Source organism: Cladophialophora bantiana (genome assembly GCF_000835475.1).
Source record: "Cladophialophora bantiana CBS 173.52 unplaced genomic scaffold supercont1.26, whole genome shotgun sequence".
NCBI lineage: Eukaryota > Fungi > Ascomycota > Eurotiomycetes > Chaetothyriales > Herpotrichiellaceae > Cladophialophora > Cladophialophora bantiana.
Window position 1 is genome coordinate 163,904 of NW_015971600.1, and position 27,136 is coordinate 191,039.

General features: G+C 52.9%; 11 protein-coding genes across 11 annotated transcripts; 5 read left to right on the top strand and 6 right to left on the bottom strand.

Annotated features, from left to right (window-relative positions):
- Positions 1 to 1,060: 1,060 nt before the first annotated feature.
- Positions 1,061 to 1,612, bottom strand: Z519_12122 (uncharacterized protein; the record flags this gene model as incomplete). The annotated part of the gene is made up of 1 exon (XM_016769829.1): positions 1,061 to 1,612. One exon carries the CDS (start codon positions 1,610 to 1,612, stop codon positions 1,061 to 1,063), a length of 552 nt encoding a protein of 183 aa, XP_016613888.1.
- Positions 1,613 to 1,902: 290 nt separating this feature from the next.
- On the top strand, positions 1,903 to 2,538 carry Z519_12123 (uncharacterized protein; the record flags this gene model as incomplete). Its single annotated transcript, XM_016769830.1, has 1 exon — positions 1,903 to 2,538. One exon carries the CDS (start codon positions 1,903 to 1,905, stop codon positions 2,536 to 2,538), a length of 636 nt encoding a protein of 211 aa, XP_016613889.1.
- Positions 2,539 to 5,213: 2,675 nt separating this feature from the next.
- Positions 5,214 to 6,481, bottom strand: Z519_12124 (tartrate dehydrogenase; the record flags this gene model as incomplete). The annotated part of the gene is made up of 2 exons (XM_016769831.1): positions 5,214 to 5,930; positions 6,080 to 6,481. The coding sequence occupies 2 exons, from the start codon at positions 6,479 to 6,481 to the stop codon at positions 5,214 to 5,216; spliced, it is 1,119 nt and encodes a 372-aa protein (XP_016613890.1).
- Positions 6,482 to 6,953: 472 nt separating this feature from the next.
- Positions 6,954 to 7,514, bottom strand: Z519_12125 (uncharacterized protein; the record flags this gene model as incomplete). Its single annotated transcript, XM_016769832.1, has 1 exon — positions 6,954 to 7,514. The coding sequence occupies one exon, from the start codon at positions 7,512 to 7,514 to the stop codon at positions 6,954 to 6,956; it is 561 nt and encodes a 186-aa protein (XP_016613891.1).
- A 513-nt stretch (positions 7,515 to 8,027) lies between these two features.
- Positions 8,028 to 9,089, top strand: Z519_12126 (uncharacterized protein; the record flags this gene model as incomplete). Its single annotated transcript, XM_016769833.1, has 1 exon — positions 8,028 to 9,089. The coding sequence occupies one exon, from the start codon at positions 8,028 to 8,030 to the stop codon at positions 9,087 to 9,089; it is 1,062 nt and encodes a 353-aa protein (XP_016613892.1).
- Positions 9,090 to 9,233: 144 nt separating this feature from the next.
- Positions 9,234 to 12,500, bottom strand: Z519_12127 (uncharacterized protein; the record flags this gene model as incomplete). The annotated part of the gene is made up of 1 exon (XM_016769834.1): positions 9,234 to 12,500. One exon carries the CDS (start codon positions 12,498 to 12,500, stop codon positions 9,234 to 9,236), a length of 3,267 nt encoding a protein of 1,088 aa, XP_016613893.1.
- A 343-nt stretch (positions 12,501 to 12,843) lies between these two features.
- Positions 12,844 to 13,497, top strand: Z519_12128 (uncharacterized protein; the record flags this gene model as incomplete). Its single annotated transcript, XM_016769835.1, has 1 exon — positions 12,844 to 13,497. The coding sequence occupies one exon, from the start codon at positions 12,844 to 12,846 to the stop codon at positions 13,495 to 13,497; it is 654 nt and encodes a 217-aa protein (XP_016613894.1).
- A 324-nt stretch (positions 13,498 to 13,821) lies between these two features.
- Positions 13,822 to 14,874, bottom strand: Z519_12129 (signal peptidase I; the record flags this gene model as incomplete). Its single annotated transcript, XM_016769836.1, has 1 exon — positions 13,822 to 14,874. One exon carries the CDS (start codon positions 14,872 to 14,874, stop codon positions 13,822 to 13,824), a length of 1,053 nt encoding a protein of 350 aa, XP_016613895.1.
- Positions 14,875 to 15,559: 685 nt separating this feature from the next.
- On the top strand, positions 15,560 to 16,435 carry Z519_12130 (uncharacterized protein; the record flags this gene model as incomplete). Its single annotated transcript, XM_016769837.1, has 1 exon — positions 15,560 to 16,435. The coding sequence occupies one exon, from the start codon at positions 15,560 to 15,562 to the stop codon at positions 16,433 to 16,435; it is 876 nt and encodes a 291-aa protein (XP_016613896.1).
- Positions 16,436 to 16,664: 229 nt separating this feature from the next.
- Positions 16,665 to 24,374, bottom strand: Z519_12131 (uncharacterized protein; the record flags this gene model as incomplete). The annotated part of the gene is made up of 1 exon (XM_016769838.1): positions 16,665 to 24,374. The coding sequence occupies one exon, from the start codon at positions 24,372 to 24,374 to the stop codon at positions 16,665 to 16,667; it is 7,710 nt and encodes a 2,569-aa protein (XP_016613897.1).
- A 513-nt stretch (positions 24,375 to 24,887) lies between these two features.
- On the top strand, positions 24,888 to 26,629 carry Z519_12132 (uncharacterized protein; the record flags this gene model as incomplete). The annotated part of the gene is made up of 2 exons (XM_016769839.1): positions 24,888 to 24,904; positions 24,940 to 26,629. 2 exons carry the CDS (start codon positions 24,888 to 24,890, stop codon positions 26,627 to 26,629), a joined length of 1,707 nt encoding a protein of 568 aa, XP_016613898.1.
- Between the last annotated feature and the right edge of the window lie 507 nt (positions 26,630 to 27,136).

Consider the following 27,136-nt stretch of genomic DNA (forward strand, 5'->3'; position numbering starts at 1 on the left):
TGGATAGTTTTGAGCAGGTGAGGCAGACAAGGCAGACTTCTGTATTCACCAACGGCAAAAGCCGCGAGCCAGGTCAGTCAATCGTGGCGCACCATTCGCGTCACTGCAGCGGGGGACGGGAGGATTATTTGATTCTGCCTGAACAAGTCGACAAATGCGTTTGCAATGAAGGTGAGCTTGAAGTGGGAAACACGAGGTGTTACTACGCGAGGCTGTGCCAAAAGTACACTATTCCGTTCCGATACGAGGCTACGCCGGAAATACGCTATTCCGTTCCGGTTAGAGCTCATGTGGTTAACACTGAGGGAATCGCAGCACGGGTACTCTCATGTGGACGTTGACACAAGTTGAGGGGAACGCGGAAGAAGGTAGCGCTGTTCCAGATAAATGTATATGATCTGGCTATTCAAGAACAATCATCAGGCCTATGTTTCCCGAAATAGCCTATGTGTAACGGTGGAGAGTTCACAAGCCGAAAAGGAGAAAAAGGCGATAGAGCGAAGTATTTTTCATTGTCCTGGCTTGACGTGGGATGCGAAAGATGAAGGGTTATGGGTGTGGATCGAAGACGAGCGCTTGTGAAGGCGTATCTTGTCTCACAGCCTGAACGGGAAGTGTTATCATGCTGTAGAATAGCGGCAACGGAGGCAGGGTCATAATTTCCGGTTGCAAAGACTGCATCAATTGATACTTCAGTCTCGTTGCTTGGGTCGGACGACGTCGACAATGTCAAGACTGGCTCACTCGATTGCCCTCTCTCCACGATATCGAATGATGTTGGCGGTGCGTGCCATGGCGAAGGCACTTCTCAGAACCGCAGGTGGGTGGAAACTGGTGCCTGGAGCACATTGAATCTATTTCCACATAGCCGCCATCTCTTGAGTCATAGCACCAAAGCCTCCACAGTGCTAGATGCTAATACAGGGGGGGAGGGAGGTGAAAGACGTGGTTCGGAAGAAGCTTCGGCCATCTTTATCAAGGCAGGTGGAACTCGAGGTATATGGTGTCAAGCCTGTTAACATAACTTGTTAGCATTCGGATCGCCTCTTGATTTGCTCTCTTACATTCTGCCTCTCTTGAAAGCAACAGCTTTGAGTCTTCCCACCTCCTCGAAACCCCGTTTCAGGTACCAGTTTCGCAACCGAATACCCTGATCGGGAACAGTCTCGTCAACAGCCATGATAGCCATCACCTTTCTCACTGGATACACCTTCGCATCAAACTCATGACCTAACTCCCAGGCAATGTGTCTAGTGAAACGGAGTGCGTCGAGAAGCCGCTCGATCAATCTGCTCCCAATACCGTTATTCGTGTGCTGTGGATGAACATAGAGGCTGATTTCAACAGTGTGACCGTATCCCATGCTGGACCCACGGAAGGGTGACGCGTATGCATAACCGACAACATGGTCGTGGTCATCGAGATCGCATGCTACCATATAGGGAAGCTTCCGATCAACGCATTCCTTGTAGCGGTATTCGATAAGCCTGAACGGGGGCTTTTGAATCAGGCAGGAGACGGAAGTCTTCAGCACCCAATGTTCAAAGATCCGCTGGATCTGGAGCAGGTCGCCCTCCGTGGCTAAGCGAACACCAACACCCCTGTAAGCCATGCAAGTGAGAACGGTAATGGTATCTGTGGAGCGCAGGCAACGGGGTTGCAACTTCAAGCACTAGTCCGGCACGTGACGTCATATCACGTGACAGAGCATGGTCTCCCCCCGCATGTCGCGCAGCTTCACTTTCTTGATCTTTCACTCATCGCTCACTTTCACTCTTTGTCTCACTTCATGCTTCTGCTTTTTCTCTTGCTTTTGCCCCCTCGTGCACTCAATATCTTCATCCTCTCCTTTGCGCAGCGCTTCTCCTTTCGTATACACTTCCACTGACTCAGACACGAGCCATGGAGAATCTCTTTTCGATTGCAAATCCCCTACCCATCACGGACGTTCCTACCCTCTCTTTCCTCTATCGCAATAACCTGCTCAGTCCTTCATTCATGGAAGGAATCCCCGTTCCGGACCAGGCCATCAATAACAAGATCTGCACCATTCAAGCAGACATCACAACGCTGTCGGTCGACGTCATTGTCACGGCGGCCAATCCTGCCCTCCGTGGAGGAGGCGGGGTTGATGGAGCGGTTCACCGTGCTGCCGGCCCTAGATTGCTACAAGAATGTGCTGCGCTTGGTGGATGTCCAACAGGTTCTGCTAAAATAACTGATGCATACAACCTTCCATGCCAAAAGGTGATCCATGCGGTTGGACCCATCTTCAGAAGCGAATCGGCGTCTGAACCTCTTCTCCGTGCTGCGTACCACAGTGCCCTCAATCTTGCTGTCCAACATGGCTTGAAGACCATTGCGTTTCCCGCCATATCCACTGGTGTCTACGGTTATCCCAGCCGTGCCGCAGCTCGAGCTGCCATCTCAGAGATCTATGCGTTCGTGAAGGAGCCAAAAGGAGTTCAACTGGACAAAATCATCTTCTGCAACTTCACGGATAGTGACGTGGATGCTTATTCTCGTTATCTGCCGTAAGGATCTCTTTGATCATCGATCTCCTCTCCTTTAGTACTTTGCTTACTGTGTCTCATCTAGTCTTGCTTTCCCGCCGACCCAGGATGACTTGTCCCATACAGGTGAGTATGATTTGCATACCGATAAAATCCCCATGGAGGTCGCCGACCGACATGCAGACCCGTTCGAGGGCAAAATCTGAACCTGCTGTGACCGCATTGTCACAACCCGCCGTCGACGAGCATGGTGCCGCTCGCACCCACACCCTGGGAGTTACCAGCGCTGAAGTGGATGAAGCGAGTCGTCGTCATTCATGTTCTGCACGTCCTGAGATGTCCCCGCCACGTGAAGATCATCTGTCCTACAGTGAACCGGGGGATACTGAGACCGAAGAGAGTGGCGAAGGAGAAGCATCCACGGCAACGGGCAAAAGAGGCAAGGTGAGCACCAAAGCCGCCCTAGATTGCAACTTCTGAGCTACTGACTGATAACGAGGCCACGTATTGCGACCACCAACGTCTTGAAAAACATGATGGTGGTTCTTCGCGCGGATTATGGCCATGCGGCGCGTTAATATGTCAAATATGCGGGATGATTAGGCAGAGCGGTGGCAGGAACCTTCATCCTCCTGCTCCCCGCCGCATTCGTCGAATCTGAGCATGAGAACAGGGAGGAAGCGGAGTTCATGTGGGTATTGAAGGAGCAACGGCAAAAGTGACGCAGACCACGATAGTAAGACCCCAGGTGTCAATGAGAAAACGGTATGGCGAAAGTACAGCAAACATGTTTATTAGTCCCGACAACACGCTTCCCTCACGGGAGGAGTATGGACTGCTTTATCAACAAAATCGGTCTCGGGTGGTTGTCGTCTCAAGGGCGAATGGTGCTGCTGGTTATTGCAAATCCTGTCGTTCAGCATATGCAGCCCTCACAGTTCGCTACACATGTCTGTGTATCCAATAATCATACTTCAATTCACAGACGCTCAATCATGCTCGGGCCAACTTCGGCTCAACTTCGGCTCAGCCTGCGATGACGTCGATTTGCATCTTTTCATCTCGCACGTGTGAAATGAAGTGTAAAAGTGTATTGGACTATCCTAGATCTATGTGGTCGGGGAGGCTGCTTTTATAGCCATAATTACTAGCGTCTTGGCGTATTTCACACACGTGTGGAATACCTAGCCGGCGGTCGGCAAGAACTTGATGCTGTATTATACCATGCGTTCTGCTCCGTAGAACAAGAATACACGCTGGCCACCCTAGGCTCCAAACTCTGCCGGCCAATTCGTGCTCACTACTGGCAAGTTGTATTGCGATGTGTGCTGCAACACCAATGACACTGGCTCGCTAAGCTATACGGGAGTGGTACTACCAGGTTTCTGGCCGAAAGGGGAGCAGGTTTGTGACTTGAGGCCGCTTTCTAAAGATTTTGCCCCGATATGAATGTGGACGCGACAGAGAAGCTGTTGCATGATCCAACTCTTGCCAAAGCACACGTTGCCACCGCAGGATATTCAGAGGATCCCGACGATGATTGTAAGGCCCTAGATGATCAGATGGATTCGTCACGCAGGACAAACTTTCAAAATTTGGCCCAGCCTACTAGGCTCGATTCCTGACCCTATCTCGAGCCACAGACGTTGCCATCTTCATCTTGAATGCTCAAGCCACCGGAAGCGAGCATTCCCACTCCATCCACCCTAAACATTTGGAACCATCAACGCTTGGTAGCGATATGTTGTCCACGAACTCCTTCGTCGTGTATCATCTATGTGAGAGTCGGGATGTACGTAGGTCGATTCTTCCCTGCACGCCGAAAATGAATGGGGAAGCGGCAAACATCGAAGGTGTTTCTACCAAACCACTCGATGCGTTGTGCTTGATAGGATCATGGCTGGCCACAGCTCGCATATCTGTGAGCATTTGTGCGGAAATGGCAAGCTTACGGAAGCTTGGAACTACAATATTCCTGGCTTCTGGACCTCCAGTGGAGGGATGGTGTTGAAGATCGAGCAGAAGTCTGGTTCTTGGAAGGCTCGAGCTATTGGACTATGTACTTGTATTCTGTATTGTGGTCGCTCGCCAAGGGAACTCAAGCAGCTAATTGATCTATTGTTCATGGGGGAAGTGCGATCGATCCGAGACAGAACGCCATCCTTGCATCCACAGACGCTGGCGTTGATGGGCTTCAGAAGCCCTCTTCAAACAAATGTGCCCACTCGAAGGGTGTCTTGCCTCTCATCGTTTGTAAAGAACGAGTTGGCGGGTCTCACTGACGTGACAAACTCGAAGCTCCAACTCAGAGACACCACAAAGATGAAATGGAAGTAGGAAGCTCGGCCTGCCCTTTGATCCTGCAGAATGTACAAGTGAAACGTATCCAGTCCCTTGTATCATACGAGAACGAGGTTGAATTCCGGGCCGTGCTGCCCAGCCATGTATAGGTTCTGGATACGGTTTTAATGCACGCGCAGAGAGATTCTCATGCCATGTTCTGGTGATACTGTTGCTCTACTCTGCTCTTCCTCTAAATCACAACAGGTTTAACAGATTCTTTCATGCGTGCATGTGGCCCAGCCTCGCGATATCTAGGGGCCCACATAACTGAGTGAGTATGACTATTGGAGGGATAGGATTACTCCCTATACCGCGAATTGCTGTCTACTCACCCTCCTCACCCCACTCACCCCATTCCTATTCTTTGACTGCGACAAAGAACCCCCTCTCCTTGCCCAGTCTCAAAATCTCCTCGCATACCTTGTCCGTCACCTCTTCCGTGCCGGCCTGCCCGCCCAAATCTCTGGTTTTCACGCCCGTCTCCAGCACGGCCTCGACCGCAGCCATCAACATATCGGCCGCCTCGCCCTGGCCTAGCCAGCGCACCATTTCGGCACAGGTCCAGAAGGTGCCCACGGGGTTCGCCACGCCCATGCCTGCAATGTCCCACGCCGACCCGTGGATCGGCTCGAACATGCTGGGGTTCTGGCGGGTCGGGTCCAGGTTGCTGGTCGGCGCGATGCCAATCGAGCCCGCCAGCGCCGCCGCCAGGTCCGACAGGATGTCGGCGTGCAGATTGGTCGCCACCACTGTGTCGAGCGTCTCGGGCTGCAGCGCCATCCGGCACGTCATGGCGTCCACCAGCATCTTGTCCACGCTCACGTCCGGGTAGTCCCGGCCCACGGCCTCGTTGACTTCGTCCCACAGCACCATCCCGTTGCGTTGGGCGTTGGACTTTGTCACAAACGTCAGCTTCTTGCGCGGCCTCGACCGAGCCGTCTCGTACGCGAACCGCAGCAGTCGCTCGCAGCCGTGCCGTGTGAACACGCTCACTTCGGTCCCAACCTCCCACTTCTGGTTGACGTGTGAGCGACCCCCGTGGCCGGCATATTCGCCTTCGCTGTTTTCACGGATCTACGCCATTCGGTCCGTGTTAGTCATGTGGGGGGACAGACAGACAGGAGATAGATGGGGTGGTTCATTTCCACATGAAGGAGGGGACAAACGGTGTAGGCAAACCAGGCCATGCAGCAGGGGAAGAGGAGGCGAGAAACAGAACTCACAATGACCCAGTCCAGCTTCTTCGCATTTTCAAGACTCCCCTGGCATGATGCCAAGGGGGATGTCACGCCCCGCAGGATCCGAGTCGGCCGCACGTTGGCGTACTGCTGCAACGGCTGACATATTGCGAGCCTCAGGCCCCACAGGGAGATGTGGTCGGGGACCCTGCGGTCGCCGACCGCGCCGAAAAGGATGGCGTCGAACTTCCGTAGCTCGTCGAGGCCGCCTTCGGGGACGTATCGCCCCGTCTTTAGATATGTATCGCTGGACCAGTCGAAGTGCGTGAAGACGAAGGTGAACCGCGACGAAAACGCCTGTGAAAGCGTCTCCAGCACCCGTATCCCCGCCGAGATCACTTCGGGCCCTATCCCGTCGGCGGGGATCGAGGCGATCTTGTATGCCATCGTCGAGAGCGGCGGGGCGAGCCGCTCGGTTGATGGATGCTGTTGCCGCTGGCGCTGGGATGGAGCTCACGTTTGTTGTGGAAGGACGTTCAAGGAGAAGACCAGGGGTTAATTGAACATGGTAGCTAGTCAATCTGTCAGGATGATGGAGATGGACTGGAAAAATAGGCAGTTATACATATACATATATTTATATGCGAGGCAGAGGAAGACGAATCGGCCTGGTCGGCCATTCTCCGGGCGGGGTTGGCGCCAATTTCTCCACCACGGCGTCCAATGCCGTTGCCACCGAAATCGTGGTCTGTCATTCGCCATGAAAAGACGACGGGGTATTTGGCCGAATCAAGGCCTCAGGGAATGACGTTCGGCTCAGAAACATTGCTTGTATCTGGTCACCTATGCTGTCAACGCCATGTACTGCGTAAAACACCGCCATATTCATCCCCAACGCGGTCCTCTCACGGTTCCGCGCTCACTGCAGCTTCGCAATCCAGTCCACCGACCGGACAACTTGGGCCTGCTTCGCAATCACCTTCAATGCCGCAGCGTGCATGTCCTGCTCCGCGTCCAGGCAAAGATCTTCCAACACCACAAGCTTGTAATCCATATCCGCGCCCTGCCGGACCGTCGACATGACCACGCCGCTCGTGCTCAGCCCGCTGATGACCAGGGACTCGACATCCAGGCTGCGAAGGATTAGATCCAGATCTGTGCCGTGGAGAGCAGACACCCGCCGCTTGGTGACCAGGATGTCGCCCTCCTGCGGCGCCACGGCAGGGTGAATTTGCGTCGACGCGTCGCCTTCCACGAACCCGCCGTGGGCTTTGACCCGGGCAAGCGACGTGTTTCGTGGCGAAGCCTCGGGGAATTCAGGCCGGAAAGCCACCCTCACATAGATGACTTTGAGGCCAATCTTGCGTGCTGCTTCGATTGTCTGGGACAGACGCAGGAGAAACGATTCCGTGTCTTGGTCTTTGAGTCGCTCAACGATGCCGTTCTGGATGTCGCAGACCAGGAGAGCTGTGGTGGCCATTGTCTCTATTCCTTTTTCTTCTTTGCATGCGTTTCTTCCCAACCCGGATTTCGAGGGTCCTCGGTCAATTGAAGAGTCTCACAGATGAAAGTCGCAACCAATGCGTGTAATCTCCTGGTTATCTTGACAGGTACAGACAATCAAAAACTCGCACACCGACAAGGAGTTTTATCCCAATGTATGGACGGGCCACTGAGACATCTCCCGGAGTACCTTCGGCCCGGTTCGTCGACTGATAGTGGTTCACGACATGCCGGTACCGGCACGGCGAGTAGCGCCTGTAGAGCCGGTCCGTTTCGGTGCATGATGCTGTACAACACAGATCACGTGGACCGCATTGGAAAAGGCGGGCATCTCCAGGATGCGGAAGTCGCCGTTCGACATCGCCGAGGCTGCGCCCTAGCACATCTTGAGGATTTACACGTATTTATGGCGCCAGTTCCGCCGAGTTGCACGCTTCTTTCTCTACCAACGTTGCAACCGTGAACAAAAGGGCAAAACCCATCCATCGACATGGCAGCGAAGGCCCGAGTTCTGCTCGTTGGAAGTGGCGGCATAGGAACCATGACAGCCTTGAATCTGGAACAGGGAGGGTTGGCGGCGGTAGCGGCTGTGCTGAGATCGAACTATGCCGTGGTCAAAGAGAGGGGTTTCACCATCGATTCTTGTGATCACGGCAAGTTCGCTGGGTGGAAACCATCCGAAATCCTCCCCAGGGTACCGGACGTAACGGGCGGCCACGAGGGGTCGGCCAAACCATTCGACTACGTGATCGTTACCACCAAGAACATCCCAGATATCCCCCCCACCGTGGCCGACTTGATACGTCCGGCCGTGACGCCGGGACATTCAGTCATTGTGCTCATCCAGAACGGGCTCAACATCGAGAAGCCGTTGATGGAGGCCTTTCCGGACAACATCTGCCTTTCCGGGGTGTCGTTGATGGGTGCCGATGAACTCAGTCCGGGCCACATCCTCGAGAACGACGTCGACAGGCTTTTCATCGGGCCCTTCCTGTCGGACAAGCTGGATCGACAAAAGCAGATTGCGGCTGCGGAGGAGTTTGTACGGATATACTCGGCCTCGGGCAAGGTTCAGTGTTCGTACCAGGCCGACGTGATGTTTGTCCGCTGGAGGAAGCTCATGTACAACGCCGTGTGGAATCCAATTTGTGCACTGACCAATCTGGACACGACGCGGTTTCGACTGGCGTCGGATGAGCGGGACCCCGCCAACCCCCTTGACCTGCTCGTGAGGCCGGCAATGAATGAGATCCGTGCCGCGGCCAGGGGTTCTGCCAATATCGAGCTGCCTGAATCATTGGTCGAGTCGATGGTCGACTGTGACCCAATGGAGATATTCTGTGCCCCAAGCATGTTGCAGGATCGGCGCAAGGGGAGGTTTATTGAATACGAGAACATCCTGGGCGAAGCACTGAGAGAGGGCGAGAGGGCAGGGATAGCAATGCCGACGATCAAGTGCCTATATGGTCTTTGCAAGGCGGTTCAGTGGCGCACCATGGAGCTGAACGGCTTGGTCAACGCCCAGAAGCTGATGGAGGCGAGGATTGGCTAACTACGGTGCTAATATGCTCCTCGCCGACTTGCTCACCCTCACGGCTTTGACAATGTGTTCTCTTCATCATACCAGGGTACTCTGTATCCACGGCTATACATTTTTACCGTAGAAATGCTTCCTTGCCTGAAGCAGATCCCCTCCTCATTTGTCGAATCGGAATTCGCCCTCGTCGCCCAATTCCTCGACTTCATGCTCAACAACACGCTCAATCTCGCTGGCAATGTTCAGCACCCAGTGGTCCCTTTCGGCTCGGCTGCGGCACTTGAAGACCATTCCTCGCCCCGGCACGCCCAACTGGCCCACTCTACGAAGCCTCGCTCGCGTGCAGCCACGGGGTCGGCCGCTATCTTCACCAGAGTCGTTGGCGGCCTCTCTGCTCCTAGATGTCTTGAACCACCCCTTTCTCCTATTCATCCACACCACGAAACATGTCATAACATCGACATCCGCGCTCGTCCATCCGTCCTCAAGGTACACCCGAGGCAGGCTGGCCATACCGGCGTGGTTCGCATCGAAAGTGCGGTTCTGGTATAGCAGGTCATCGTCGACAATCAGACCACTGTAGACATAGCAATCTTTCAGATCCACGTCTTGCTGCTTCTCTTGGTGGATGAATCGGATTTGTTCGCCAGTTCTCTTTCGCAAGGCCGATTGGAAAATTAGCAATTTGCCGCCCGTGAGAATGACCTGACACCGATGAAAGGTAGCTCGTCGGCGCGTTTTGAGGTACAAGGAGCCGGAAATTGTGATGCTGCGACAACTGCCTATTGCGCACATGTTGTAGAGTTCGGGGCTTGCTTCGCTGCGGCTAACTTCCCACTTTTTCGCAAATTGACCGATGATGGCTTCCATTTCTTCGTCGACGTTGAGCTGTTCGAGGTTGGCTTTTCGTATGGCTTTGAAGGTGTCCATCTCGGCGGCCGTCCGAAGTTTCCAGTATTTCACCAAATCTTTCATGCGCTGGACCCACTCGTGGCGTGTCTGCTTCGAGTATGCTTGCAGACGAACGACCAATCCGTTGCCGAGGACAAGCTCAAAGACTCGATCGTCGTCGATTTCCTGCGTCGATCCGTCCTCGTGCCTGGTATCAGCAACCTCCTGGTGGAAATCGACGTCCGAACCGGATCCAGTCTCAAGCACCTCGTCAACGGGCGAGGCACCCCATCTTATGGTACGCACATGTCGGATGTTGCACATGTCGATATACCCGTCCGCTTCCAAGATGTTTGCCACATTCCGCCGAGCCTCTTCGACAGCATCACGGTCACGGCTCTGCAAAGTCATCCGATTGCCCGAGGATAGCCACGAAATATGGCCGTTGCTTAATTTGTAAGGCTCGATGCCGTACATCAGTGGCGTCTTTTCAACGATTTCCTGTGCCGAAGGAACAGTGCTCCCATCGTTTGTCGCGAGTCGAGGTGGATGAGGCGGAGTAGCCTTTGCTGGTCGGCTGAACATCAAAAACTGATTGTGCGTGGAGAAATATAACCGCTTGAAGAATGCCTTACCCATTCTTTTGTGTACCCCTTTCTGTGACGTCAACCGAATCAAGAACCCTTCAATTGGCGGTGGTTCCTCGTGATGATTCCCCTTTCTGCCGTATGTCGAGGTAGGGTAGTGCTCTTTCGGTCGCAATTCCAAATCATGGGATCGGGCCATTGCCATGGAGCCATACATCTTCTGCTCGTTGGCCCCATATACCCATTCAAGCCGGTCGTACCTCTTCCACGCGAGACCCATCTTGGCTGTCTCGCTCCAGACATTCAAGACGTTCGACCATTCAGGGTCGCGTTCCAACATGGCGATGCACTCGGATATGATCTTCCCGGCTACGGCTTTCTCTGCGGCAACCGTTCGAGCCAGGGCCGTCGCCTCGTCTGCTGCATCTACTCCAGCTGCTTCAAGTCCTTCAAACGGCCTCTCCAGTCGCAACGTTACATCCAGGTCCGGGACATTGACTTGAAGCGTCGAAGGCCGTTCCCAGCCAAGAGCGTCTCTAAGGAAAGTGTACCACTCCACAGAATGTGCCTGGGAACGTGGCCTCATCACAATGATTCTCGTCCCTTTTCTATATGGATGCCAGATAACGACGGTTTTATCGAGGGAAGAGTACAAATTGACTCTTGTCGTCTTGGGATCGAGTCTGATCTCATGTTTTGGTTTCTTTTTGGTTGACTCGTCGTCAATCTCCGGGATAACTCGAGTTTTGTAAATTTGAAGCCTGTAATCGTCGACGTCCTGCTTCTTGCTCTTTCTGGCCACGACCATGAACTCTCGCCATTTCTCTAGTATCCTTGTCTCGACCTTGATGCTCTCGTTCTCATCAAAATCTTCCGGAACTTGTTGCAGGCTCGTATCCACTCGAACCAACATGCGTTCCATTTTGACGACAGTCCCCTCTCGGAGAGTATTGCGTCTTAATCTCCGGTTGACAACACGGTCTTGCACTCGAATAGCTTTGTTGACCATCTTCTGTTGACCTCGTTGAACTCCTTCCGAGACTTTGAACCTGACACCTGTGCTCGTCCGTCCGAGGTGATAAGTCTGGTCATCATCTAAAGGGGCAGGTTCATGACGCCGGAGAGATTTTGCGTCCGGTTTTGAACGATCACCCCCCAGGAGAGCCGTCCTGGAGTTAGTTTCCACATTGTCTTCGGTCGATGCTGATGGCTGCACGGAGCTCCTCTTGAAGCGTTGCTCGACACTTTCAGCACGGTCGGTGTCATGTTCTGAGCATTGAGGATTGACCACAGGTGTGGCCGCTTCCGAATCTCCAAACGGATTTTCATGGGCAGTTGTGTATGATTCGGGTTTTGGAGACTTTAGTGCGCTCGGCCGAGGTTTGGCGTTGTCGCTGGCACCGTCCGTGCCTCTGTCCGTAGGGACTGGCGGAGACTTGAGAACTCTATCACCCTGCTCATTTTCGCCATCGATCCTCCGGATACGGGGCACATCATTTGTCGACACCGGCTCTATATCTCTTGGCTCAACCAGCACTTCATCTTCCTCTTGGTCCTCTTCTTCGGCATCTGTGGTCTCGTCTGCTCTTGAATCTCGATCCAAGACATCTTCGGGCTGAGGAAAACTGAAGCTCACCCTGGCAGCGGTCGAAGGACCTTCAAGACTAGTCCAAGTCCGATGATGGGGGTCCTGGTCTGTGGCGGCGCGAAAGCTCACTCTTCGGGAAGAATACGTGCTCAATTGGATTCTGCGCCTGTACCATTCCTTCCGGTGGCTGTTGAGCCATCCTTCGGGGATTGGACCTATGAAGAAGCGGCGGGAAGTGAGATGAAGATGCTCTGGAAAGGCGTGTTTGAGTCGGTGGGCGGTGTACGAGTCGGGGTCGAGGGCATCGAAGTCGTAGGGGCTGGCAGCGGTGCCAATTGGCATCACTCGGGAGGTTGACATCTTCTTTGTGCTATGATACAGGTTCCAATGACAACTTTGTAGGCATACTCATTAAGCCGTTCCGGGAAATCTAGTCCTCAAGCTCCAAAGGAGACAGAGGGCTGTTTGTGCAGGCACAGCTGAATATTGCGATCCAATGACGTCAATGACGATCAGTAGCTAACACGTATTCTTAGTCGGTCTGGGGTGTTTGCCTTGTTTGCACCTTCCTGCGGCCCCCGAATTCCAGCATGCGCCCCTCAAACAAGCCTTCACCGTCACTTCCATCCCCTTTTAAATTGTCCTTGCCTTGCCCTCCCTCATACCGACACTGTTGAATCGGATCATACTTTGATTTTCAACAATGTCTGGCACTCAAATCCCACCGGGCAAAACCTGGTTCGACACACACAAAGTGCACTTTGACGACGTCCCCATATCTGACGACGGCGGCATTTCCACCCTTGAATTCCTCGATGCCTCTGAAGCCACCACCACCCTCTTCGACCTTCTAGGCTCGGTAGCTTTTACCCCCGTCAAAAACGATATGATGGGCAACGTCGCGAAAATCCGCGATCGACATAGAGCTGCCCCAGAGGTTTCAACTACAGTCCAACTGCTAGTCAAGACAGAGCTGGCCTCGAAGACTCACAAGGCCACCGAAGGGCTGGTTTGGCTGACTCGTGGGTTGGATTTCACAGCACAAGCGCTCCGGGCCGATCTCACCACCAACGCTTCTGTGAAAGCTGTGGAGCCAAAGCCGAACAAGGAGCTCGCGGATGGATTTAGAGCGAGCTACAAGAACACTTTGGCTCCATATCATGGCTTTATGATCAAACCTATCTTCAGTGCTGCCATGAGTGCCACGCCCTACAGGAAAGATTTCTATGTGCGATTGGGCGGTGAGGGAACAGATCCCGAGACTACCAGGGAGGCGCTCGAAAAGTGGGTGGCGGCTTTGGAGGCTAGAGTGGCCATTTTGAAGGCCTTTTTGGCCAGCAACGATGCGAAGTGGTAGACGGGGAATCACTGGACCTTTTGTCAGATACATTGGAAAGAAAAAACCACGACAAGAAAACGCTGAAACTGGCCAGCTTCCCAAAAAGTAGGGGCGACAGCAGCAGAGAAAGGCAATCCGCAGCAGAGCAGAACCACAAGGTTTGTGGGCAGAGGCTTCAACTGGCCAGACTCGCTGATGGTGCACACATATATTCCTTCCTCATTCATCTCGGCCACCTGTTGCCTTCGAGTGCCCTGATGTCTTGTAATGCTCCCAAGTCCCAAGAGATGGAGCTGATCAAGACATGCGCAAAGTGATATTCAAATACTCAATATGACATCACTAAGATTCGATGCCTTCGTTCGAATGCTGGTGTTGCCTTGCCAGGTAAACCTTCAATCTTTTCTGTCTTTCCAAATCCTGCTGCTCATTTTCTCCGCCCTGCCCCAAGCTCCCCATTGCCGGAGGGATCGGGCTTCCATCCTTGTTTAAGCCCACACTCTCAAAGAGAACCTGCAACTCCTCGACCAACTCGCTCGCGACCTCTCTCGACTCCTTGTTACCCCTGCGTAGCTCCGTCTGTGCTCGCTCGTATATGCCCTTCAACCGGTTGAATTTTGACCGGTCTCTCATCATTGTAACCAGCTGGTCTCGGTTCTTTCGCATCATGGCCAATTCAATCGCAGCTCGTCCATCCGCAAAAGGATTATCCTTTTGAGAAGCCTCCTCATCCGGATCCAACTTGGCCTGCTGGACAACATCCTTTTCCAGCCTCCCACTAGTTTTGGCTGGGTAATCGTGTTCGTCCCAGTTCACAGCGACTGGGGAGGTCCATGGTGTGAGGACTGCGATGACCAATCCAAACACCATGTTCTGACTTATGGGACCAAAGTAATTTGAGTCCATGGATCTTTCCCTGCTGTTTGCGTCACCTTCAACCCAGACGTGATTGTACGGTATTATGACAGGGTCGTCGCCACCGGGGTATCCGGGGAGAGGTTTGATTCTGTCTCCAGGGATGCCGATGACTCGCTTGACGGCTAACTTCGTGGGGTCGTGAGGCGCGTAAAAGACAACGATCTGGCCCCTCTCAAGTCTCAGTCGGTCAAGCCGATACCCCGTCAAATTTGACAAGGCTTTAATGCCTTTGATCTTTTTCACGAGAATGATATCTGGTGCTGTTGGTGGGAGGTCGGGAGCAGAGTTGATATTGAAAAAGGGGGCCATAGAAGCGCCCTGCACCCGCATGATTGTGAATGGAAACGACATCAAGAAGACTGCGAGCGGCGGGGCAATGAAGAAGAGCCGCCATATCCAATTCCGAGCAGATGCCGGGATGCAAGTGTGTTGCAAGTGTGACTTCCAACTCTTCTTCGAAACCAGCTCCAGGCCCATTATATTCTCATTTTTCTGACCATTTTGGGCTATTGCCGTCTTGAGCGCGCTTCGACTGGGGAGAGAGATCAAGCGAGTGAGTTTGGATACAGGATGACGTTGCCAGAGGTTTGGGCTGCGGTGACTGCAGCGGAGGAGTGCGTGACGGATGAAGTTCGAGATCGACCTTGAGGACGCAGAAGGCATTTGCAACACGACGAGGGAGTGGGAGGCGGAAGGAGACACACACAGAGAGAGGGAGACCCACCTCTCACTAGGTGAATAGGGATCGGGGTCTCCTTAAGCCATCATTGATGCTGTGCAATCAACATGAACAAAGCGCGCATGTATCTTTCCAACCCGGAGACATTCGACTGGGCGCCGAGGCGGATATAGGTCACGTGCTGCGGACTCGCATCTTCCGTCCCCGAGCCGAGGCCTGCAGCGCTTGTTGGAGACATCCGATGTATTCTACATATACAAGTACATACATTCACATGTTACATGATCAAATCCACTTCAACGCATCCGCACCCAACTGCATTGCATTGAGACATCTCATCGCACCCCACCCCCACCCGAACCCAACACAGCCCAACCCAGCCGCGAAACACCGAGACGGCGGACCAGCGCAGCGTGAGGGAATGTGGTCGCAAGGTGTCAACTAAAGAGAGGGAAGACGCACAACAAGAACAAGAGGTAGAAAATGACACCCATGGACTCATACATCTTCCCCAAACCTCCGCGCGATCTCGTGGGCAAAGTGGCCATCGTGACGGGCGCGGGCGCCCAAGGCGACGGCATCGGTAACGGACGAGCGGCTGCGATCCTCCTCGCCGACGTAGGCTGCGCTGTGCTCTGCGTGGACCGCGACCTGGCGCTAGCGGAACGCACCGTCGAAATGATCCGCGAGAATGGGGGCAGCGCGTGCCCAGGCTCCGCGCGAGCCTTCCAGGCTGATGTGACCGACGAGGCGCAATGCCGGGGCGTCGTGCAGGCGGTGATGGACAGCTTCGGCAGGCTAGACATCCTGTTCAACTGCGTGGGCGTCGGCGGGGCTCCGGGGACAGCGGTCGAGGTCGACATGGCGGCGTGGGCAAAGTCGATGGAGATCAACGTGTCGAGCATGGTCATGATGGCCAAGTACGCGATCCCTGCCATGGTCCACAACGACAACGACTGGGGCTACAGAGGCAGCATCATCAACATGGGCAGCGTGGCCGGGATCCGCGGCGGGACACCACACCTGCTCTACCCGACCAGCAAGGGCGCCGTCGTCAACATGACACGCGCGATGGCGGCGCACCACGCCCCCCAGGGCATCCGAGTCAATTGCGTCTGCCCAGGCATGGTGTACACCCCGATGATGTACGGGGGAGGCATGAGTGACGAGGCCCGCGAGGCCCGCAAGAACCGCAGCCTGCTCAAAACCGAGGGCAATGGATGGGATGTGGGCTGTGCCGTGCGATTCCTGGCAGGGCCCGAGGCGAGATGGATTACCGGCTTGATTTTGCCTGTCGATGCGGGCGCCACCGCTGCTGTAGGCACAGATATTCCCCGGTCAGCTAGCGTCAACGGTTGAGAAGGAGGGATGTATCGGGTGCAAAAGGCCTCAACAAGGATAATGAACCGTCAGTGGTGGACGGAAGGATTGATCCCCGCGAAGGGAGATGGAACAGGGCGTCACCGGGACCAAGATTCTTGTTCCTGTTCTCAAATGAATATGTTCCAATGAACTCCGGCCCTATGCCGCTGCGAGAATCAGACCTTGCGATGCTGAAAATCACATCATGCACGGGCAAGACATTGTTTCATGACATGCCAGTCTCCCTCCTTCTTTTCTGGTGCGCTCTGCCTATTTCCCTCAGCCTCTCCTTTTTCCGGTCGGTCTTCCTCTTCTTGTCTCTCGCCGCCTTTTCCGGCTCCGCTACCCGATCAACTCGTCGTTTGGTTCTTCTCTCCTCCCTCCTCTGACGCATGATCTTGCTTGCCTCTGTCACCGCCCTGACGTACTCTACATCTCCGAGTTTCTTCTGCAGCCTTGCCATTACAGTATGGGCGAGCTCGACGAGATTCTGATACGCGGCACCAAAAGTCGGGTCTGCCGACCGAGGGCGGATTGTGTTAGTGTCAGTCATATGCTGAAGTGACACCATAATGGCTCTGATTTGCGAATTTGGTAGATTGGTTACCGAGAGAATTGGGATGAGATTTGAGAGGAGCCGCAGCGACGACTTCTTGGGGAGTAGTGCCGGGGATGTCAGTGCTGCCGGTTCCGTGCGGAGAGTGCGTGCAAGTTGATCAAGGAGATATTGGGTGGCTGGAATTCTTCTAGTCTTCCCTCCGGAGATGGCTCTATCCTCTCCTTCAAACTCTCCCACGTCGCCGGGGTTCTGGTTAACCTCAATCGACAGCAAGTTTTCCTCCAAGCATGGGCCCAGAAATAAAAGAATCTGCTCCATTTGTGCGCTGAGGTCCTCATTGCCGGTTGTACGACGCAAGATCCGAGTGCTAGCTTTTAAGATCCCGAGCAGTCCCTCTGAATCCATGGAAAGGCCATGCTCACAGGTTAGCGGAAGCCTCGAACCCCTCGACGAAATGCATTGGCCCAAGAACTGAATAGTCAAGTCTGCTGAAGTGCTTTGTATCCATGGGTTGGAGTGGATCAATGATGTCCACACATGCGACCACAAAGATGCCTGCTTCTGAGTCAATACTGTGCCTGGATACGACTGTGCCAACTTCAACAGGAGCAGCAGCGCCTGGAAGTGAAGCTCCCATTCGTCCTTGTCGGTCACGCTTGTTGCTTCGAGACATGTGGCAATGTTGCTTCGAATTTTGTTAACTTCTTCTCCAGTTAATGACACATCCGTATCTAAGAGGATAGCGTATGCCTGCATGCTCAGTTTCTTTAATGCGCTGTTTTCCTCTTGATCGATCAAGTTGTTGAGGGGTTCAATCATATTGTTCAGGTGGCCCCGGTCTGCTAGGGAGAAAAGTCGGCCCAGTAGAGCTCCAGCAAGCTGTCGACAGGTTTCATTGTCGTCATTTACAATTCGAAGGAGGATTGGGAGAAAGAACGCCGAGATCAGTTCCTGTGCGATTTGCCCTTTGATCTTCCCAATCAAGATATTGATGGCTTCCATCACAGATTGTCTACCGTCAGGATACTCATATTGGAGATTCTTCATCAGAAATTTCTGTTGTTTCGACCATCTCGAAGAGCTTTGCGGATACTCAACCAAGAAATGGACAAAGACCCCTCTCGCAATATCTCGTGCTTCTTTTGTTTGATTCGTGACCATCATAACACCGATCTTGTCCGCCAGGTTGTAGACTTCGGGCAACTGAATCTTCCTTCCCATGACTGCCCGGATGAAGTTGAACGTAACCCCTTGCCTGTCGGGTGCTTCGATGTCCGGGGCGACACGTTGAAGAAGCTCGGCGATATCTGATTCTTTGACCTTGATGCTCTTGCGCTCACGGAGAACAGCAGCCATCAGTTTCAGCGCAGCCTGAGCCCCTTCTTCGTTGGTACTTGGCGAGATTCTCACGACCTTGACAGCCTCGCTAATATACAGGGGTAAGTTTTGTTCAAGTTCAGGCATTGGGAGTTTGATGATGGCAGACAACAAACGCAATGCGGAAATCTTGACATCCTCTTGACCTTCGACTAGAGCGTCGCCAACAATGGGAAGAAAGCCATGTAGATTCTCGACTGTCAGAACCTCAGCAAATCTTTGCAGCGTAGACCTCACTAAGTCTAGTGCGAATTTAGCAAGCTTGTGCAACAAGGCCGAACTGCGGCTCTGAGTGGTTTCACTTGCTGATGATAATTGAACGAGATATCTCTGCCGGTTCTTCTCGTCATTGGTATACACTTGGACCTGACCGCTCTCTTCTTGTCGGTACAGTGATTGAATCAACTGGTATGCGAATGTCAAGACATCTCGCTTGTTGGCAGACGGGTTCTGTGAAAGACCGCTGCCAATCCTCCGAAGAAGTTCATCAACCTGCCGCACTTGCTTTGCCGTCAGCGTACCCGACAACAGCGTCTGAACTGGTGCGACGAGCTTGGACACGGAGGGTACGCTTATCGATCGTGCTAAGAGTTCCATCGAATCGAAACTCTTGCTACTTTTGACTTCCTTCATGCTGCTAGTGTAATCCTGGTTGTCCTTTTCTTCCCCCACGGCCCCGAAAATGTCATCCATAATGACAGATACAAGGTCTTCGCCGCAATAGTCCAGATCACCGTGTTTGATTTGAGGAACCAGAGCTACCAGAATTGCATGGAGGGTGTAGGAAACCACGTGTAGTTGATACCCTCTTGTGAGGGCTGTGCGCATTTCTTTGAGTACGAATTGCAAACTGCTGGGACCGAGCACAAGGACAACCTCGCAGAGTGCCTTGCGCGCAGCGTCGCGGGACTCTTGAGCCCGGCTTCTGAGGATCTGGGCGATATCGAGTGTTACCGGCGCAGCGGCAACTGGAATCTCGTGCGGTGGTAGCAGAGTGATGAGCCTGACCGCGATGACCGCGATAGGTAGACGAAAACTTATCTCAGCTTCGTCTTTATAATGGACAAGCTCTGCAAGTTTGGGTATGAAGTGAAGCTTCAACTCCTGCTCCACAATACCTTTCTCCGGAAGCGATTCTGCCAGCCGAAATATCAGTTGACCTTGTTCTAGTTCAGAGTCTTCTCTACGAGGGCTATTCGCGGACAACAACGCATCAGTGGCATGCGCAAGAAGTCGATTGGTTGCCTTTTGCTCACTGCCGGTTACGTCGAGGTCATTCTTGTACCGGCGGAACAGCACCTTGAAGTGTTTCCAGTCGATCCATTGAAGAAGAGTGCCTATCGCAGTGATACTTTGGCCTTTCGCGCTCTGGGCCGATTCATCCGTGCCTGTGTCATAGACAAACATCTCCAACAGAGGGATAAAGATCTCCACGATGTTCGTGGTGTTGATCTGCCCTTTCTCAACCTCAGAGACAAGCCGTCGAATGGCGCGGAGACGACGGTGTTGTTGGATATGCAGAATGTTCGAGAAGAATGACGCTTCCTCATCGTTCCCAACCAGAAGAGGTGTCATATTCGCCAATTCTTCGTTGTTGCGTGCGTGCTGCACCAGAAGGCCAAGTAGAGTGACGAAATCTGCCCTCGCAAGCTCCGATTCATGTCTCATGCACTTCTTTGCCACTGGAACGATAGAACTCAAGATCAAATTGTCCAAGTCCGAGCTGCCTACCTCGAGGGCTTTGATAATTAACTTTTTAATGCATTCTAATGCATTTGATCTTATCGTGAAATCCTGACTTGTTCTCAGGAAGAACAGCAAGTTGTAAATAATGGGCTGGCACATCGACCCGACCTCGTTGAACTCCAGAGTTTGGATCGATTGAAAAGCTTGCAGTCGCTTGTCGTAATCAATCTCTTCGAGTCGCTGCGAGGACATAGCATTCAAGTCTTTGCACAGTCGTGCGGTGTGAACCAAACCTTGATTAAAAGTGGACAATCGTTCCAGGACTTCGCATAGCACTTGACGACTAGCATGGTCCTTGAAGTAGTTGAACAACGACGAAATGGGTGCTAAAAGCTGCAAGTGCGAAGTTTGCTCCAAGGTGTCATCAACAGCCAGAAAGCTATGGACCGAGAGGAGCAGTTGACCTTTGACCTTTGGGGATAACTTAAGACCATCATCACAGAGTAGAGTCGTCAATAACTTGAGAATAGACTGCCGGGATCCTGGAGATTCCGCAAAGGGGGCAATTTTGGGCAGGACCATTGTCACTGCAGCAAGGATAGCCTTAGGAGGTGTCCGCTCGAGGAGGGCCGCGAGAGAGGTCAAGAGGCCATCTGATTCGGTTTTGAGGAGGTCGTGGGCCTTGTTTGGCACAGATGGTTCATTTTCAGACACGCCAGTCCACGGAAGGACAATTTCATTCAGTATGAACAGCTTCACCTCATCTGGCGTTGAACGCGCAGCCAGAGTCTGCCATAGAACCCCCGGAAGTCGTCGGTCATACTCTCCAAGGTAGCCAATCTGATGAGATGAATGAGCCCAAGTTGCAAACAGGCATAGCAGACCAGAAATACCCTGGGTTGTCTCCGAGGCAAATATGTCGAGACGTGGACTGATTGCATCGACAAAGAGATCGCGAAGATACAAAGGCCAGTCCACGTCCGGACAATGTTCAAAGAGCAGAACAAGACATTGGAAACCTGTTCGTCGGATACTTCGTGATAGCGCTGCTGTATTGTTTTGCTTGACCGCCGTCTGATTTTGACGGGAAGCTTTGATGACGCAAAAGACAACCGCGTCGACGACTTGCTGACCGTACTGGGCAAATCCACTCTGGAATATCTCCAGCATTGACAATAGCAATCGAAGAAATCCATATTGCTGGTCTTCAGGGACATGCACTTGCTCGAGGGCCATGAGAGTAGGATGGCCTTCTTTGACCTTGGTATCTCTTAATTTGCCAAGGGCAATGTCAAGAAAGATTGAGACTTCGTCCTCGGAGAGTCGCAAGAGAACACGCAGCAACGATTTCCTCCGAGCGTCTTGAGATCCTGACGTTCCTGCTCGTCCCACGATGATGCCAAAGATAAGCTTGAGTACTACAGGAAGAACACTGCTCCGATCCGCTGGTCTGATAGAATTTTCCTCCTCAGAAACCAGAAGTGTACCTATATCCGATGTTGTTGACTTGCCTTCGGCGAGGGGGAGCAGCATAGCCTCGTATCGGCTGAGCACGGGATCTTTCCACCTCAATATGGCCTGAAGCGCGAGCTTTCGAACGTCTTCATTTCCATTGCCCAAGAGATCGACGAGCTTTTCATGGACTTCGGAAGATCTGTAGAGGACACGAGGGTTGACAAATTTTCCGAACAAGGCCAACATTGCCTTCCTGTCTGCAAGGGACCACGCGTGGTCGTCAGGATCGGGGCTTAAAGTGTGCGACGACGTTGAAGCGTCCGACCTGGGCTCGGGGTGCATTTGAACGCGGCTGAATGGTGCAGCAAGGAAGATAGGCACTAGTAAGCGAGAACGGCGCTCAGCTGAACTGGGTACTGTTGCCAACACCTGGAGAGCTAATGATCGACCATTCTGAGGTGTTCTGGGTATTTCTAACCGATGCGTGTCTTGAATAGCTGTGCGAAATCTCTCACTGGAATTTCGGAAATCGTCCATGGTTGATAGGCACAATGATGTGAGTTGATCGACGTCTGAGCATTTAAGGGAGGACGGTGGAGACTTTGCTGGCTGGGCGTCTTGTCGAGACGATTGCGTTAGATTGGCAGGAGACTGGAGCCATTGCATGGCCACGTCGACGGCGGATTCCTCGGTTGGTGTCGAGTGTACCACCTGAGCGAGCACATTGCAAACTTCTATTCTCGTTTGGTCGTAGTAGCGTGACAACAAGCCGAGGCAGAAAAAAGGTATCAAATCTTGGAACACAGAGTCTGTAGGCACACTCTTTTGTTGCCTCGGAAGCCGTCTCAGCAGCATGGAGATTTTCCGAGATTCGCTGGGAGTGTAGGGGATACTAAGAATATCAAGCATCAAATCCGTAGTTTCAAGGAGCCACTGCTTGATATTCGGCCCGCCAAGCGCAGAGAGCAGCTCCAGAGATCTCTTCTTCAAATCCGGAGTCGTGGCCAATAGATTTCGGAGAAGGATATGGCGGATGTTGTTGAAGAGTCGAGACTCCACGCCTTCTACTGCAGACACTTTCTTGAACAGACGGCTGACCGCGTGTACAAAAGCTGGCAAGTGAAAACGAACCGCGGACGTTTTCGGCACAAGTAAAGCAAGCTCCTTGAGCCGTTGGTCAGCAGACGGTGTGATTTGGAGGTAGGAGTCAAAGCCCCAGCCTAGGATTGCGCGTTGACGAAGGTCGAGGTCGCTGCCGGTGTCTTCTAAGACGCCTACTAGCAGATTGTGGTAGGCGTCAAGGACCCTAGCTGTAATTTCTGAGTCCGCAAAAGCACAAGCGCCTTTGACGAAGCGAAGCCGTCCAGCAAGCTGTTCGATGGTAGATCCATTCTCAACTCGTCCTTCCATAGAGAGCTGCCCGAGGATGAAATCTCCAAAATCCGCAGGACAAGTTATCGAGCCGGGGCTCCCCGACCCACCAAAGTTGATCTGCCTTTGCCCCAACCATTCCAGCATGTAGTAAAGACTTACCTCATCCTCAGACCAATGCGTTGAAATGTATTGTTGGAGTCGTGGAAGAACAAGGTCGGTGAATCTCTCCTTTCCAAGCTCTGCACAAATTTTAGAGAAGGTGAAGAATTCCTTTGGGGAAAAACGCTCCGCGGTAAAGTCCAACAACTTCTGCGAGAAGGGCAACAACTGGTCCATTGGCGCAAATTGAAGAATGCTGGCGATAAAAAGGGCGACGACCACACGGAAGCCGTAATCGTCCTCATTGAGGCTCTGTACAGCTGCAACTACTGCTTGAAAGGTCTCGATGAAATCCGCCCAAGCAGAAATCCTGGAACCCCTTCGCGTCGCTAGGACAACCAGCAGAAGCCTTAGAGTGAGAGCCAACTGAGTGACATCTTGTGACACAGCAAAATGCCTTGTGACGTCCAGGACATCCACCAGAACTGGGCGAAACGCGGCGCTTTTGGTCTCATGCATGAGGGCAATCAGAACACCCTCCACAGCCCGCCAAGTTTGCTCATGATTACTTGGGTGGAAGAAGCGATGCAAAAGACACCGTAACAGGGGCACAGCACATGAATGTAACTGTCCATCAATCCCACGAGCACTCTCAACGCAAAGACTCGTGACGCCCATTTGATATGAACCGAGGGTTGTGCAACCATCTTCTTGTGTGAGTCCATCCAAAAGATGCTCGATTGCGAGGCACAAGGGTGTGTGTGCGCGGTTCTTTTCAAATTGCGCGGCGGCTTTTCTGAGCAGGAAGGCCAGCGATTCTGCACTGAAGCGAACAATGTAACTCTTTTTGGAGGAGAGGTATGGTGTCATGATATCGAGCAGGGGCCTCAGATCTTGCACGAGCAATTTAGACAGGTATTTGAATATCCACGCAAGGCAGGTGAAGCACCATTCAACAACCTCAACCTTCTCATGAGTGGCAGCAATCTCCGCAACCAGTTGCACAGTTCTTGAGAAGTATCGCTCGAAGCCTCGGCCAAGATCATGTGCAAGGTGGGTGAGAAGACTGAGGAGAGGTTCGAGGGCAAGTTCGTCCCTTTTTCCGATGTGTTCAACAAGGATCTCGAAGACAGCGTCTGCATGGTGAAGTAACTGAGGCAGACTTTCGCATAGCGGACCCGCCTGGCTGAGGAAGTCGGTGAATGTGCGAGACAAGTTCAATTCCACCCACTCTTCCAATGCGGTATGGAAAAAGCTTTGCAGGGGGTCCTTCTCATTGTTCGCAGGCTTCCTTTTTTCCACAGTATGTACAGGGTCAATCTTCAACCGTGCTATTCGCTTCGTGAAGGGTTCGAATCGATGCAGGTTTGCCGGGGTCGAAGCCATGGCGAAACGTAGGAGGTGAGGTCATGGGGGGAAGAAGAGCGGTACTTTACAGGCCTCCATCAACAGTGTCCGGGTCTGGAGCAGAGAAACACCAGTTTGACAGTTGGCTTTTCGGCGACGAAGTTTGTCTGTGACTGAGCCAAACCGTCAAAAGTGCGGACATGGAAAATTTCCCCCATATTCCACGTGACTGAGGAAATGCGTCACCGTATGAGATCCGGTGGGGTACTTGGTACAAGGTACTTCGCGAACGCTTGTTCGTGAAGTTGGGGCCTGGATCACATGACAACTTTATTTGCGAGCCAATCTCGCCACACATTAAAGGGTCGATCTCGGTATACAAGTACACTATACCCACCACCTCTTCCATGTCTCGAACTCTTGTGAAAGCATAAGGAACGAATAAAGCCACTGATCTCGCAAAGTGCCGAAGCACAATCGGACAGGAGACCAGAGTCTAGTTGTTCTCCTGTCCGTTGGATCTCTCACCTCACATTTCTCTCAAGCATCAACATGGGAACCGCTAAGATGTGAGTCGATGGTGACCTGATTGAAACTGCATAAGCGTCATCGCTGACTCTGGTAGCCTTGTGGTTGGAAGTATCCAAGGACAGCTGAAAAAGGCTTTTGGCAAGATATCAAAACTGCAAGCCAAACACGACTTCTCGTTGGCCATCGTCGTTGGCGATCTTTTCAGTCCTCCCGGTGATGAGAGCAATTCTAGTGAAGTAGAGGCGTTGCTCGACGGTCAGGTCGATGTACCGCTCCCAACATATTTCACGGTCGGCGACTCGCCTCTCCCGGAAATGGTCAGAGGAAAGCTAGACGGAGGAGACATTTGTCCGAACCTGTTCTATCTGGGCCGCAAAGGGACCATGACCACTACGGATGGCGTGAAAATCGTCTCACTTGGAGGTCGGCTAGTTCAAAACGAATCGTCGCTCACTCAGAAGCTGGGTAAATATGACCCATTGCACCTGGACAGCGAATCAAGAGGACTTGATGGCGCTCACTTTGCACACATTCTCGTCACAAATCAGTGGCCGGCAAACATCAGCAATGGGTCGAAGATCGCATTGCCCGAGGGGATCGATGGGACAGCTGGCACACAGTCGATTTCCAATCTCTGTCAAGCACTCAAGCCATGGTACCATTTCTCCAGCAGTCCCCGTGCCTTGTGGGAGCGAGAGCCCTTCAAGCATGTCCTCGACTACACTTCGTTTGAGGAACCGAGTGTAACCAGATTCAAAAGTCTGGCGAGCGTATCTGCGCCCACGAGAGAGTGGATGTCGGCGTTCACATTGGATACTTCCCGTCCTCCAGCCACGATAGAGGCTCCGCTCGAGTCACCGTTCATCAGATCCACACCGCCAAGGAAGCGACAGGCAATTGATGACAAAGGTCCGTATCCGGGAGAGGCCGATGAGGGTTATGGGCCACGCAATCGCAAGCGTGCTCGGAGAGGTCCGCGCAATGACCCCAATGACTGTTTCATGTGCCTGAATAAGCCCGGTGCCAAGACCCACCTTGTCGTGTCTCTGGGGGACGAAAGCATGGCCACAGTGACGAGAGGTCCTTTACCGTTGCCATCGACATTCCCTCAGCTGTCTTTCACCGGCCACGTCATGATTATTCCATACTACCATGCTGCAGACGAGCTGGCTTCTGGAAAGAGATCATCCGACGAGATCGCATTCGAGTTTAAGGAAATGAATAGGTTCCGAAATGCTCTTAGTGTCATGGTCGGTTCAAAAAGCCACGGTCAGCTGGGCACCGTCTGCTGGGAAGTCAATCGGACCGGCATCCGGCATTTCCACTGGCAACTCATTGCATGTCCAGTCGACCGCATAAAGAAGGGGCTTGTTGAGGCAGCATTCAAGGTGAAGGCGGCTGAGTACGGGTATCCAAGCTTCCAATCCTGCGAGGCCGGCGCTCAGCTTCCCCAACGATCAGATTATTTCCGAGTGTGGACCTGGGTCGCCGATCCTGTCCAAATGGCCGACCATGCTAACGGCAACGTGGACGGAGACGAAGACGTGGGCGTGGCAACATCCATGTTCTTTGCACTGCCCACGAGTCAAAAGTTCAACATCTGGTTCGGCAGAGAGGTGATGGCGGGTCTGCTGCAACTGGAAAACCGAGTCAACTGGATGGACTCGATCTCGTGGAAGGATGGGAGCGACCAAGCGGCCGAGGAAGACGACGCGGCGGGCCTACGAGCCGACTTTGAGGAGTTTGATTTTGCAATGAAGTGAAAGCAAACTTTCCAGGTAGAACACGGTCCTGCATATTGGAATTGGAGCTGGTCTGGATGCCCGGGCGGTGGGAGGGACATTGTACATTTATCCTACACATTTCGAGATCTACCCGTCCCTTTCATTTCTAGGGCTGAGAGAGGAGTTTACCGGTTGGCCTTATTGAGCCATGGTCTGGTGGCGCGGTCTGACATGATAGCAGTGCCAGCGAGATAATAGGAGAGGAAAGTGATTCACTACCAGATCGAAGTTGCGGCCTTTGTTTTCTTACAACATCTCGTGTGTAATGTGAACTCCATCTGTAATGATCATCAACGTATCAAGGTCTGTACTTGTTACATCCCTCCAGCAGGAGCGCCAAGTCACTAATGAGGCGGCCCACCTCCCTCACATCGCGAATCTTTGGAAATATGGTGGTACTTTGCCATTCATCCTATACCACTGCTTTCAGATCGCGGTTACTGCGTCGGCGTACAGTGCTTTCTGAACTGCACCGAGGCGCAGAGT